Source organism: Neoarius graeffei, chromosome 7, assembly GCF_027579695.1.
Source record: "Neoarius graeffei isolate fNeoGra1 chromosome 7, fNeoGra1.pri, whole genome shotgun sequence".
NCBI classification, from domain to species: Eukaryota; Metazoa; Chordata; class Actinopteri; order Siluriformes; family Ariidae; genus Neoarius; species Neoarius graeffei.
The window spans coordinates 11,722,252-11,737,929 of record NC_083575.1 but is presented as its reverse complement, the minus strand read 5'-3'; the positions used below and the strand labels follow the sequence as shown (position 1 = coordinate 11,737,929).

General features: G+C 40.0%; 1 protein-coding gene across 1 annotated transcript in view; it reads left to right on the top strand.

Moving 5' to 3' along the window:
- ldlrap1b (low density lipoprotein receptor adaptor protein 1b) overlaps positions 1-9,115 on the top strand; it is a 98,192-nt gene extending 89,077 nt beyond the window's left edge. Inside the window, exon 9 of the mRNA XM_060925268.1 lies at positions 7,889-9,115. Coding sequence (XP_060781251.1) covers positions 7,889-8,033 — 145 coding nt within the window. The 3' untranslated portion in view covers positions 8,034-9,115. The remainder of the gene's footprint in view (positions 1-7,888) is intronic.
- The last annotated feature ends 6,563 nt before the right edge of the window (positions 9,116-15,678 follow it).

Below are 15,678 nucleotides of genomic sequence, written 5' to 3'. Positions count from 1 at the left end.
ACCGTAGGTGTGAATGTGAGTGTGAATGGTTGTCTGTGTCTATGTGTCAGCCCTGTGATGACCTGGCGACTTGTCCAGGGTGTACCCCGCCTTTCGCCCGTAGTCAGCTGGGATAGGCTCCAGCTTGCCTGCGACCCTGTAGAACAGGATAAAGCGGCTACAGATAATGAGATGATGAGATCTGTGAAGCCAGACACTTTTTAAATGTCTTGTTGGTATAAAATAATTTATTTCTCTTCTTGCAAGGTTTTGCTTATTATTATTATTATTATTATTATTATAATACCCCCCGGTTTACCTCCGTCTGTCCAAAACACCCTTTTTCTCAGCAACCACAAATCATAGCCACTTAGTACCAAACTTCAGTTTGGGGTTCTATACCGTGTGTACCGTTTTCAGGTCTGTCGCACATCAACTTCCTGTTTACCAACTGGATGTATTTACAAAACATATAGCGTGGATTAACAAAATTTTCATAACATTTTTCTCAGCAACTACAAATCACAGCTGCTTGATATTTGGTACCGAGCTTCAGCTTGGGGTTCTATACCGTGTGTACCGTTTTCAGGTCTGTCCCACATTGACTTCCTGTTTACCGACTGAATGTATTTACCAAACATATAGGGTGGATTTTGATGCTATTTCAAGAAGCAAAATGCTGTTTCAAAATAAGTTTACCAGGATGCTATTTGAAATCCCTGGGGAGAGACACGGCTCTTTACTTACTTGTTTCAGGGTTCATTATTTGTTCAAGTCAACATTCATAATATGTGTCCTATTCCTATGATTGCTTCCATTCTGATATAAGTGAGAGCGGGGGGATACGGAAGTGAGCAATAGCTCACAGTTGATCTTGTTATTTTGGCCAAAAAAAAAAAAAAATCCAGCAAACAGTCGCTGAAATGTTTCTCTGTCCCAGTTCAAGGTCTGCTTCTGTTGTACTTTGTTTATATAAAAAAAAGGAGGTTGCTGCCTTGAAAATCCATAGAGGATCAGAGCAGGTGTAGCAGGGCCACATGAGGACACACTCACTCACCTTTAGACCTTTTTGTCTCGAGCTGACCGGTTCACTCTCGGACATTTCCCTTTTCGTCGCCGGGTCTGAGGCCGAATCTGCTGCCATGGCGTTTTTGAAAGCGTGCTGAGAATTTGCTGCCTGTTTGGAAACTAGGAATATGAGCTTTTAAGAGCATGTAGTCAATAATGCACAGTAATTAACGATTAGGAGGATTGATTTCATAATATTGCAAATAATGTGGACTGAAGTATTAAAAATGATCCAGTTGAGTAGAAATGAGGACACCTGAACACGTTTCCCCCAGAAATAATTGTTGTGTTCGTAAAGCTGAGGGGTTCGTTTCAGCTCCACTCTGCATGTTATTCATGTGTGAACAGGATTGAAGGCTTCTTCATTAAACCCATGTTTTTGGTTTTGGGTTTTTTTTGCCCTTTATGTCTGATTTAATGAGATTTTTTAAAAATTCAGTGCTCTGCTCACTAAAGTGCAGGGTAATTAGAGAGAAACTGGGGACGTTGAAAGGTGAATGTTTTGTTCTGAAGTGAATATCTTTGAATCTCGCACTCAGGCTGTTAATGAAGTGGTTCAGGTTGAGTCAGTACGCCTTAAAATCAAAGCCAAGCGTGCATCCAGGTAAGGAGTAAACACTGGAGGGTGTGCAGTAAAAAGAAAATAATCAGTGATGTGGCGTGAATGAAGCGGAGTCCTTGTTAATTAAAACGCATCATACTTTATCAGTTTGTAGTTATATTTTTGTTATTCACACTGTTAACCGTTCTACGTTTTTCTTTGTGAAATAAGTGATTTTCTATGACGTGGCAGCTGACTCTTGCTGTCCACAAAGAGGCTTTCGACGAAAAAGGTTTGAAAGACGGCTGCTTTAAAGTATGTGCCCTCTCTGTCTCATATGGCTTCCTCTCTGACGTGTGTATCTGTGATGTGATGTGATTCTGTCCGTCTCTCATTGTTTTGCGTACATTGCAGATGTTTTCTTCTGTTGAACGTTTTTTTTTTTTCTTTTCTTTTCTGAATTAAATGTTAAGTGTGAGTGAAACCACACAGCTCGTACCTTCACCTCCGAACTGGTTACTCAGCACTGATTGACCTATTGTAAACCTTTTAAATTGGTGCCAGTGTGGTCCATTTGAGGCTGAAAACACACTCAGGAGACTCAAGGTCTGGGGAAAAGCAGGCCAGCGCCATCTACAGGCTGAGAGGAAAAGCTGTCAGTCAGAAAGTGTAGATTTATTATTATTATTATTATTATTATTATTTTATTTGTGTGTGTCATCTTTCCTCACTCTGCGATTGTGTTTCTCTTCAGCCACAGTTTGGATAGTTTTGAGTCGTGTTCAGGTAAAGAAGTGCTTCATTAAGTGTATAGTGTCATTACCAGACCTGTAGCGTCCTCCACTGTCCATTTTACTCCATTCACATCCACAACCATTAAAAGCCAGCACTGCTGTTCACCAACAATAGTCTTCACCATAGCTGATGTGTAGAATTCTTTCATCTGGACTCATGATTTTCCTGCTCAGAACCCTGTTTTAGATGCAAAATGATTTGTTGCACGAAAACCGAATTCGATAATCTGTTTAGAAACAGCAGGGTTCTTTGCCTCTTGTAGACGTAGTGTTTTTGTCTGTAATTTTCATTAATTTTGTTGTCTAATAGTAGTAAGTCAAGGTGAAATAACATCTGATGTTAAAGATGCTTTATCACTCATCCAAGAGCCTTTAGTTTAATCAGTTTGAGTTAAAGAAGCTTCTTATCACCTACTTGCTGTAATTTCGACTTAGAATCTTCACCCTGAATTTACAAGATTTATAGTGTTGTGAGTAACACAGTAAAGCTGAGCAATTTCCCACAACTCGCTCGAATTTCTAAAGGCCCTGGGATGAATGAGAACTCGTAATTCAACACAAATCCAGTCTGACTGACTTACTACAAATAGACATTCAGTTTTTAATGTTCATGCACATCAGGACATTCTCCCCCATCATCACCCTTATCAAAAAGAAATATACTTCAAGTTCATCTTATTAAGTGTACTTAAGTAAAGTTACAATATATTTCCTTAAGTATACTTTTGTGTACCAAGTATACTGATATCAGTGTATACTTGTAAGTAAACTAATCTAATACTTCTGGGGACTAAATTGGCCCACTTTTATTTTATAAAAAGTACAAGTCTAAGAGAAGTAAACTTCGAGTATACAACTAGAATTTTTTTTTTTAATTTTGTACTGCAAGTATACCACAAACTTGTATACTAATAGTTTACTAGTTCTATACTTGTAGTCCATTCTTTAGTTTACGAAAGCATACTTCATAGTATACTGGAAATATACTATGAATTTACTTGTGTTATACTTCTAGTCCACTTTTTAGTTTATAAAAGTATACTTTACAGCAGATTGGAAATATATGTCTAGTCCACTTTTTAGTTTTGAAGTTTACTGCAATTACCCTTCTAGGTTATACTATTAGTTTTCTAGCCCTAACCCTTACCTCATGCACACTACCAGTCGACAACTTAAATGTTTTGTACATTAAGGTACAATGAAGTTATAAAGGTAAGAATTCACAAAATAACAACAGATACTCAGGATTAAGAACATATTCATTTTCTTTAAAAATCAAAATTTACTACAGGGCAAGTACACTTAAACATAAGGCACAAATATTTTAATACTTTATTACACTTTTGTTAAGTATATCTTGATCAAAAGTTTAAGTATAAGCTTAATATACTTGGTCTTTTCTATATACTTTTCAGTATAAGCCAAGTATATTTATGTATAACTTTTTATGAAGTATATCTCTAAGTAAATAAAAAGTAAACTGAAAGCAGACTCTCTTATTTGAGTTTAAAAGAAGTATACTAGAAGCACACTTGAATAAACTTTTTTTTTTTTTTGTAAGGGCAGCCATATATGCCATCTTTGAATGGTTATTGCATTCTTTTAAAATGTGAAATGTCACCGTTTTCAAATGTAATTTAAAATGTACCTGAAATTGATTTAAAAAAAAAAAAACCTCCAAAGGACGGTATGGTGGCGTATCATCTCTCAACTGGAATATCGGATCAGATTTTGTGATTTTAGTGACACATTGTTATGATTTCACTTGTCAAGAAGGCAGCATTTTTTAAATTGTCTACAGGGTTCGACATTAATGGTAGTCCGACTGGACGGGACAACTAAATGTTTGGTTTGGTCTGGACGAGTCAAATCTGCATCTGCTTGTCCAACAGGACAAGTTTAATTATTCCCAACTCTCCCAGAAGTTCAGTGAGTCTCCCGCATATCAATATCGGCGAGCACATGCTGATTGCTTTGTCTTGCTAAGTAGACCAATCAGTTTTCTGTCTGGGCAGGCTTTACGCCTTCTCTCCCGGAACAAGAGTCCCATTGGTTCAGTGTATCCAGGAGCATCATGACAGAGTGCCCCCAAAAAACAAAATACAAAACCCACTTCACCTCACACTATGCGAAAGTGTCCCATTGCCTAATAGAACAGCATTATTTATTCATGTGCAGATTGTTTACGCTTGCTGGCTCACTGTCCATGCTACATGATAAACTCCTTGAAGACTTACTTAAAGTTGCAATAGAATATTAAAAAAAAAAGTTAAATAATAGTAATAAGCAGTTTACATAAATGTCATCTACATATCTTGTCACATTTTCTACATATAGGCTGATATAATTTGGTTTACAGACTAGAGAAAATTACTCAACAGAGTATTACATACAGCTGCCCCAGACAATATAGTAATGATACCTTATGCTTTTATATCTTTTAGGGATTGTTAGAAATCACCATTTTTATACTGTAGTAATTATTCCAGAGTTGCATCAATAAAGTTCCAGCAAAACAAGTTCAATCCCTTCAGTGATCCTCAGTGTTCTTGTTTACGAAATTCCAGGGAAGCTGAATACAGCAGATGTGTGGCATGTGTAAAAATAACCACGTCATAATATCTAATTATAGATTATTAGACTCAGTTCTTCGAAATCAGAGAAACGGCGATCAAATACCTCAATAAAATAAATATCTGTGGTGAATCTTCATTTCATTCGGACAGTCATTGTATTTCTTTCTTTTGTATGGTTCGCATTAACACCTTCTCGTAAAATATTTCGCTTGAAATTTTACGACCATGCCGAACTCCCTTACGGTTCACTTTCATTCACGACGTGATGCGGTCACCCTTATCATGTCCAACTTGTTTTTTTCTTTAAGTTAACTTGTACTTCAAGTTTTACTGGATTAATCAAGATTTAACTTTGAATTTGGGTGAGTCTAACTCTTAACACTGCAGATCAGGTAATGGGTTAGAACAACACATGCACCGTAATGGGGCTTTTAAGTTAAGATCCACCTGTGTGCAATTAAAGTGTCACATATGTCACATGATGTCTGTATAAGTCAACCTGTTCTGGAAGGACCCTGACTCTGCAACACTACTAAGCAAGCAACATGAAAACCAAGGAGCCTCCAAACAGGTCAGAGACAAAGTTGTGAAGAAGTATAGATCAGGGTTGGGTTATTTAAAAAAAAAAAAATGCCCCAAACTTTGAATATCCCAGGGAACACCATTAAATCCATTATAGCGAAATGGAAAGAATATGGCACCACTACAAACCTGACAAGAGAAGGCCGCCCACCAAAACTCACAGACCGGGCAAGGAGGGCATTAATCAGAGATGCAACAAAGACACCAAAGATAACACTGAAGGAGCTGCAAAGATCCACAGCGGAGATGGGAGAATCTGTCCATAGGACCACTTTAAGCTGTACACTCCACAGAGCGGGGCTTTATGGAAGAGTGACCAGAAAAAAAGCCATTGCTGAAGAAATCACGTTTGGAGTTTGCCCAACAGCATGTGGCAGACTCCCCAAACACTTGGAAGAAGATTCTCTGGTCAAATGAGACTAAAATTGATCTTTTTGGCCATCATGGGAACTGCCATGTGTGGTGCAAACCCATCACCCTGAGAACACCATTCCTACCACTGTATGTATGTAAGCATGGTGGTGGCAGCATCATGCTGTGGGGATGTTTTTCATCTGCAGGGACAAGAAAGCTGGTCAGGACTGAAGGAAAGATGGATGGCACTAAATACAGGGCGATTCTGGAGGAAAACCTGTTTGAGTCAGCCAGAGGTTTGAGACTGGGATGAAGGTTCACATTTCAGCAGGACACTGACCCTAAACATACTGCTAAAGCTACACTGGAGTGGTTTAAAGGGAAACATTATTTAAATATCTTGGAATGGCCTAATCAAAGCCCAGACCTCAATCCAATTGAGAATCTGTGGCATAACTTGAAGATTGCTGTACACCAACGCAACCCATCTAACTTGAAGGAGTTGGAGCAGTTTTGCCTTGAGGAATGGGCAAAAATCCCAGTGGCTAGATGTGCTAAGCTAATAGAGACATACCCCAAGAGACTTGCAGCTGTAATTGCAGCAAAAGGTGGCCCTACAAAGTATTGACCTTGGGGGTGAATACCTATGCACACCAGATTTCTGTTTTTTCATCTTATTGTTTGTATCACAATAAAACAATTTTCACCTTTTAAAGTTGTAGGCATGTTGTGTAAATCAAATGGTGCTAACCCCCCAAAAATCCACTTCAATTTTAGCTTGTGATGCAACAAAACTGGACAAACACCAAGGCGGATGAATACTTTTTTTGCAAGACACTGTATACCTGCTTTTTGATAAACTTTAACCATTGTCAGTAAGCGCAGGTTGATTTAGAGACTGATGTATGTGCAGGTAGAGTGACTTTTTATTATAAAAGAAACAATCAGGCATGTAGTCCAAAACGGCAGGCTGAAACAATAACGATAAACAGGCAACAGGGTCGAGCGAGGCACAAACGGACTAAACTGGGCAGGACAAGATCGGAAACTAAGACACAGAAACGAGAGCTGATAACCAGGAAGGCGATACAATAACACTGGCTCGGTAATGGTCATAGATAACCCAATACTTCACACCATGTAGATGTTGGCAGCGCCCTTTTATGCCCGTACTGATTGTGCTTAATCCAGGGCAGGTGCTTGTCGTTAGAGGCACGCGCCAATGCACGTGGGTGTGACAACCGCTTTCCTTTCATTGAACTCGTAAATGCATAGTAATGAGAAGGTTATGGTCAAGACAAGTGAAAAAATCTTGTTGCTTGTCCGATTGGACAAGTAGATTAAAAAGTTAACGTTGAGCCCTGGTCTAATGACACAAGTGTCCCTCAAATCACAAAATCCCATCTGATCTTCCAGGTGAGAGAAGATGCTCCACCATACTGATCTTTGGCGTTATTTCCATTGACGAAAAACAAATTTTTTTTCAATCTGTCACTGGGTTTTTAATTTCTGCTCTTAAAATGTGGACTAATTAACAGTTCCGGCTTTTTTTTTGGCTTTATGTATAAATAATATATTAAAAGTTTTGAATAGTAATTGAATTGTAAAATATGTTTGGTCAGGCTTGTTAGGGTTCTTTGAACAGCGACCTCAGTGCTTTAGGCTTGGAATTGATGACCCCTGAAGTCAAGTGTGCACCTGACAGATTGGCACAATAAAATGGATATTTGTACACCGACATGCATTATTAACATTTTTAGTATATGGGGGGGACAAGCAGCAACCACCTTCATATGATGCTACAGTTATATTTCTAAGGGTTATGGACACGATAGAGCACAATACCAGGCTTAGAGTCCCAGAAAATCAGCATGTTTATAGCAGTTTTGTGCTGCCTGGAGTTTTTGGGCCCACAGAAAACGGCTCCCGTGAACTGTTATGTCAATATTAAATTGATTTGTTTGTTCAGAGATTGTTCTCTCTGTGATCTGCAGACTTGCTGAGTGTCGCGCTAACCCCCAGGTCCTGGACACTGGGCTAAACCCTCAGGACTACAATGCTGACGAGTGCCTGTCAACCTGCAATTGGGACAAAGCCGACAGCGAGGCCCCCGACGGCGAGGATCCATTCGGCTTCTGAAAGCGTGCGAAAGACGGCGGACAGAAAGGAGAAAAAGGGAATGAGGACGATCGGATCAGTGATAGACAGACGGGACTGGGTGGAATCTAAACCGATGCTGCGTCATTGTCAGAATACAAGAACTGCACAGACCAAAGCAATAATTGTATTTTTTTTTCTTTTGTGAGTGGTATTTGGCTTTAGTCTGCTTTTGTATAATGTTGCTTTCTGTTCCAGTAAGTTTTGTATTTTTGATTTCTCTTATTTTTTTTTGTATAAGCGATATGAAATACATGTATGATAATTGCATAAATGAGAACTGTGTGTAATATTTTTGAGCGGTTCAGGTCAGCTTTGCGGTTTCGGTTATGCAGTATAACACTGTAATGTTCTCTCATTTAGAGAGATTAACACCACTTGGGTTGTTAACGTTTTAAGGTATCTGTGTACTAAGGGTGTAGAAAAGTGGTGTGTTTGATAAACTGGTGATCTGTTACATGGGAATACTTAAAAAAAAAAAAATGTACGATCCAACATGTTGGCACTGCTTACATAACAGGGTGCTGTTTTGCTATTTTGCTGTTCAGGTTGGCAGTTTTTCCAGCTCTGGCCAAGCTTCAGCATCTGACAACCAAAAATATGCGGCGAGAGTTTATACAGAAGACAATCATTTCTTATATTTTCTATTGGATATGTATTTTTGTACTCCCTGCCAGAAACCTTATTCAAAGCACAGTTTAAGTTCAGGGAAATAACTTTTCATGGCTAAAGATTTGTGGCTTATTCATGTGTCCTTTGCCCAAATTAAACAGTGAGGTCATATTCACTATCAGATCATTACAGAAAGGTGTACGCTATTCCCTGTGCATAACTTTCCGACTAATTAATAATGTTTCACTTGTTTGGTTTTACATGCTTCTGCCCCATTGGGTTTTGGGCAATTTTATGAAGTTTTTTTTTTCCCCTTTCTTTCTTCCCCTCCAGCTCACCTCTCAGTGTTAAACATTGCATTGTTTTGATTGACCTTTTCTCATTTCAGTGCACAGATTTTTGACTGCATCACATAATACCTTTTTGTATTAAAGACCATAATCTACCAGTGAGCGAGTGTGAGTGTATGTTTTTAAAAAATAAATTAAAAAAAAATTGGAATAATTTTATAATGCAGAATGACCAAAACATTTTCAGTCCTAGCCGTAAGCAGTGAAATTCAAACTCGCACCAGTTGAAATGATTGCCAAAAATAATTACAATATTTTCATCCCCAGTAACAAGTGTTGCCAGGCAAAACAAGCCTCGCCCGGCAGCACTGATTTTTACCTACATGTTGATAATGGTAATATTTCTCGATCATCAGTTGTCAGGTTATCGTCCTATGAAAATCCATGACCTTGAGTTTGACATTTCGGTATCATTCAAGGTCAAACGTCATGGCGGCAACTGAAAGCCCATATGGGATGACTTGTATGTTGATAATGGTAAACATCTGGCTCTCATGAACCATTTTAAAGTTATAGCCCTTTGAAAACCCATGAGGTTCAGTTTGACCGTTTCAAGGTCCAAGATCATGGTGCCAAATGAAAGCCTATATGGGAGTTCCTATAAGTTGATAAGGGTAAATATCTGTCTACCATCAACCGTTTTCAAGTTACAGCCCTCTGAAAATGCATGACCTTGAGTTTGACCTTTCGAGGTCCAAGATCATGGTGCCAAATGAAAGGCCATATGGGAATTCCTATATGCTCATATGTCTATTGGCAACTGTTTTTGAGTTATAATGGAAAATGTTATTTTGACCAAAAGGTTGACCTTTCCGATGACCTTGACCCCATTACCTCCAAAATTTAATCAGGTAATCTACAGACCATTGCCCACCTACCCTGAAGTCAATCGGTGCAACCGTCTAGGCACTAGATTGGCGACAGACAGACAAACAAACAAACCGCACTGATTACAATACCTCGCCCCGCTTATTCCATCGTGGGCGAGGTAATAAATCTTCACTGGTACTGCAGTAAAATCAGTGTCCCAGTGAGAAAATATTTACAGCTGATCAAGAATCCCAAAAGGCAGTTTAGCAGATTCACAGCTCTGGGGTCCCTGGTTCAGTCCTCAGCCTGGGTTTCTGTCTGTGTAGAGTTGTGTGTTCTCTCCATGTCCACATGTGTTTCCTTTAGGTTCTCTGTCTTCTTTCCACCTCCCAAAATAATGCAGCTATGCGATATTGTCAAATGTTTTGGACACCTGACCATTAGGGTGCATCAGTTGCCCCCTAAAAATGAAAAGTTCCTCCGATCATGATGCATTTTTGTTTTTATGTTCCTTTTGGTAAGAAAACACACTGGGTGAAATATTTTGACAAAATTCTAAAGTTTAATGGTGGCACCAGGAGCTCAAAGTTATGGAAAAAGCTGCTATTTTATGACTTTTATGACAAAATTTCGATCACTTTTCATGAAACATTATGGCACCTTATAGAGCATACCAAATATCTTAGATCCACATTTTTAGTACATATTCTAAATATATTATCAAGCACAGTTTGAGTTTTAGCTGTTCATTGAATCATTGTTCAACTACTTTGAAACAGTACAAATGTATTATGAATCACATTAATGCTTCTCAATCCCTTGCAAAGGTTCTTAACATGATCTCTGGCTCACAAGAAATCAATAAATGGAGTCCAACATTGTGATTCAAACCTCACGCGAAAACATAAAATAAGCATTTTTTGGCAAAAAAATGAACCTCATGGTGTCACCATTAGACTTTTGAATATGGTCAAAACATTTTACAGGATGTCTTTATTGGTGAAAAGGAACACCCAAACAAAAATGCATCAGATTTTATGAAAGTGAGGGCAACTGATGCACCCTACTGACCATCACACCAATATCGGGGCTTATACTAGTACAGCTTGTATGTTCCCCAACCTGTTGGAAGTCCACAATTATATTAGATAGGATGTCTTTGTGTGTTGGAGTATTACACTTTCCCTTCACTGGAGCGAGGACACCCAAACCTGTTCCAACATGGAAAGCAAGATCTGTGAAGACCTGAGTTGCCAGGTTTGATGTGAATGGTCTGTAACCCTGTTTGGGAACAACAAATGTGCCTCCAGAAGAGGGACTACATCTGGAATAGGATGTTCAGAAAGCACATATGGGTGTGACGACCAGTTGTCCATACATTTTTGGATGTGTAAGTGATGTAGGTGGACTGTGGCCTGCAATCATCCATGGTGTATTCTCATTCTGTGGCCCATGTTCCTAGTATGGGCTACTGTGACCCTGACCTGAATAAATGAAGGATTCCCAAAATTTTGACACAAAATATTACATACAGTAGCCGATTTATGAGAAATCCTAACCAAATAGATGCCTTAGAGAGCTAATGGGTGTAGGTACGAAGTGTACCTAATAAAGTCGAGACTCAGTCTATGGTCTTGTATCTAAAAACCAAGCTTTATCCATTACACAGTGCACTTTATATATATATATATATATATATATATATATATATATATATATATATACAGTGAGAGTAAAAAGTATTTGATCCCTTGCTGATTTTGTTGGTTTGCCCACTAATAAAGACATGATCATTCTATACTTTTAATGGTAGATGTATTCTAACATGGAGAGACAGAATATCAAAACGAAAATCCAGAAAATAACTTTAAAGAATATATTTTAATTGATTTGTATTTCATTGAGGGAAATAAGTATTTGATCCCTCTAGCCAAAAGCACTTAATACTTGGTGGCAAAGCCTTTGTTTGCAAGCACAGCGGACAGACGTTTGTTGTAGTTAACCACAAGGTTAGCACACATATCAGGAGGAATTTTGGCCCACTCTTCTTTGCAGATCCTCTCTATATCATTAAGGGTGGTGGGCTGTCGCTTGGCGACTCGGACTTTCAGCTCCCTCCATAGATTTTCGATTGGATTGAGGTCCGGAGACTGGCTGGGCCACTCCATGACCTTAATGTGGTTCTTCTTGAGCCACTCCTTTGTTGCCTTTGCTGTATGCTTCGGGTCGTTGTCATGGTGGAAGACCCAACCATGGCCCATTTTCAACTTCCTGGCAGAGGGGAGGAGGTTGTCCCTCAGGACTACACGGTAGATAGCTCCATCCATCTTCCCACTGATGCGGTGAAGTAGCCCTGTGCCCTTGGCAGAGAAACACCCCCAAAACTGCTTCCACCTCCATGCTTGACAGTGGGCACAGTGTTCCTGTGGTCATAGGCAGCATTTTTCTTCCTCCACACATGATGAGTAGAGTTTAGGCCAAATAGTTCAATTTTGGTCTCGTCTGACCACAGAACCTTCTCCCAATCACTTTGTACATCTTTGAGGTGATCATTGGCATACTTTAGGCGGGCCTCCACATCTGCCTTCTTAAGCAGGGGTACCTTTCGGGCACTGCAGGATTTTAATCCATTGCGGCGCAAAGTGTTGCCAATTGTTTTCCTGGTGACTGTGGTCCCAGCTGCCTTGAGGTCATTCACTAACTCCCGCTGTGTGGTTGCAGGCCGATTTCTCACAGTTCTCATGATCGTTGCCACCCCACGAGGTGAAATCTTCTGTGGAGCACCAGACCGAGGTCTATTGATGGTCACGTTATACTTCTTAAATTTTCTCACAATTGCACCAATGGTTGTTACTTTAATACCCAGCATCTTGCTAATGTTTTTGTAGCCCATTCCAGATTTGTGCAGGTCAACAATCCTGTCTCTGAAGTCCTGAGAGAGGTCTTTGGTCTTACCCATGTTGGAGAGTTTGGAATCTGTCTGATTGTCTGATTCTGTGAACAGGTGTCTTTCATACAGGTGATTAGTTAGAACAGGTGTCTTCAATTCAGGTAACAAGTTGATTGGGAGTGTCTAACTGGTCTGTGAAAGCCAGAACTCCTAATGCATACTAGGGGATCAAATACTTATTTCCCTCAATGAAATACAAATCAATTAATATATATTCTTTAAAGTTATTTTCTGGATTTTCTTTTTGATATTCTGTCTCTCCATGTTAGAATACATTTACCATTAAAAGTATAGAATGATCATGTCTTTATTAGTGGGCAAACCAACAAAATCAGCAAGGGATCAAATACTTTTTACTCTCACTGTATATATATATATATATATATATATATATATATATATGCATATATGCTCAGTGTAAATGTAAATGAGTGCACCCCCTTTGAAAAGTAACATTTTAAACAATATCTCAGTGAACACAAACAATTTCCAAAATGGTGACAAGACAAAGTTTAATATAACATCTGTTTAACTTATAACGGGAAAGTAAGGTTAATAATATAAACTTAGATTACACATTTTTCAGTTTTACTCAAATTAGGGTGGTGCAAAAATGAGTACACCCCACAACAAAAACCTTTGTATGGCCTCCATGATTTTTAATGACAGCACCAAGTCTTCTAGGCATGGAATGAACAAGTTGGCGGCATTTTGCAACATCAATCTTTTTCCATTCTTCAACAACGACCTCTTTTAGTGACTGGATGCTGGATGGAGAGTGATGCTCAACTTGTCTCTTCAGAATTCATCTCATCTCATCTCATCTCATCTCATCATCTCTAGCCGCTTTATCCTGTTCTACAGGGTCGCAGGCAAGCTGGAGCCTATCCCAGCTGACTACGGGCGAAAGGCGGGGTACACCCTGGACAAGTCGCCAGGTCATCACAGGGCTGACACATAGACACAGACAACCATTCACATTCACACCTACGGTCAATTTAGAGTCACCAGTTAGCCTAACCTGCATGTCTTTGCACTGTGGGGGAAACCAGAGCACCCGGAGGAAACCCACGCGGACACGGGGAGAACATGCAAACTCCGCACAGAAAGGCCCTCGCCGGCCACGGGGCTCAAACCCGGACCTTCTTGCTGTGAGGCGACAGCGCTAACCACTACACCACCATGCCACCCCTCTTTAGAATTCCCCAAAGAAAATAATTTCTTTACACCACAAAGGTGAAGGCTACAAGAAGATCAGCAAAGCTTTACTTATCAGTCAGAATACTGTAGCAAAAGTGGTACAAAAACTTAAGAAAGATGGAACTCCAGCCATCTCGCAGAGATGTCCAGGTCGTCCACGGAAGTTAACACCTCGACAGGAGCATCTTCTGATGAGAAGGGTTGAAGAAAATCGGCATGCAAGTTCACTGCAGTTATCTAAGGAAGTAGAAAGCCAAACTGGCGTGACTATTTCCTGTGACACAATACGGCGTACACTGCAGAGGAATGGCATGCATGGATGCCGTCCACGAAAGAAGCCTCTCTTAAAGCCCAGGCACAAAAAAGCCCACCTAGAGTTTGCCAGGGCCCACGCTGACAAAGATGAAGACTACTGGGACTCTATACTCTGGAGTGATGAGACCAAGATGAATGTTTTTGGAACTGATGGCTTCAAAACTGTATGGCGTCGCAAAGGTGAGGAATACAAAGAAAAATGCCTGGTGCCTACAGTGAAACATGGTGGTGGCAGTGTCCTTATGTGGGGCTGCATGAGTGCTGCTGGTGTCGGGGAGCTGCATTTCATTGATGGCATCATGAATTCACAGATGTATTGCTGCATACTGAAAGAGAAGATGCTACCATCACTCCGTGCCCTTGGTCGTCGTGCACTTTTCCAACATGATGAAACACACATCTAAGGCCACTGTTGGATTTCTGAAGAAGAACAGGGTGAAAGTGATTCAGTGGCCAAGTACGTCTCCTGATCTGAACCCAATCGAACACCTATGGGGAATTCTAAAGAGACAAGTTGAGCATCACTCTCCATCCAGCATCCAGTCACTAAAAGAGGTCGTTGTTGAAGAATGGAAAAAGATTGATGTTGCAAAATGTCGCCAACTTGTTCATTCCATGCCTAGAAGACTTGGTGCTGTCATTAAAAATCATGGAGGCCATACAAAGTACTAGATGTAGTAGTTTTTGTTGTGGGGTGTACTCATTTTTGCACCATCCTAATTTGAGTAAAACTGAAAAATGTGTAATCTAAGTTATATTATTAACCTTACTTTCCCGTTATAAGTTAAACAGATGTTATATTAAACTTTGTCTTGTCAACATTTTGGAAATTGTTTGTGTTCATTGAGATATTGTTTAAAATGTTACTTTTCAGAGGGGGTGCACTCAGTTACACTCAGCACTGTGTGTGTGTGAGAGAGAGAGAGAGAGAGAGAGAGAGTGTGAGAGAGAGAGAGAGAGAGTGTGTGTGTGAGAGAGAGAGAGAGAGAGAGAGAGTGTGTGTGTGTGTGTGTGTGTGAGAGAGAGAGAGAGAGTGTGTGTGTGTGTGTGTGTGAGAGAGAGAGAGAGAGAGAGAGAGAGTGTGTGTGTGTGAGAGAGAGAGAGAGTGTGTGTGTGTGAGAGAGAGAGAGAGAGAGTGTGTGTGTGTGTGAGAGAGAGAGAGAGAGAGAGAGAGAGAGAGGTGTGTGTGTGTGTGTGTGTGAGAGAGAGAGAGAGAGAGTGTGTGTGTGTGTGTGTGTGTGAGAGAGAGAGAGTGTGTGTGTGTGTGTGTGTGTGAGAGAGAGAGAGAGAGAGAGAGAGAGAGAGAGAGAGTGTGTGTGTGTGTGTGTGTGTGTGTGAGAGAGAGAGAGTGTGTGAGAGTGAGAGAGAGAGAGAGAGACTCTCAAAATGG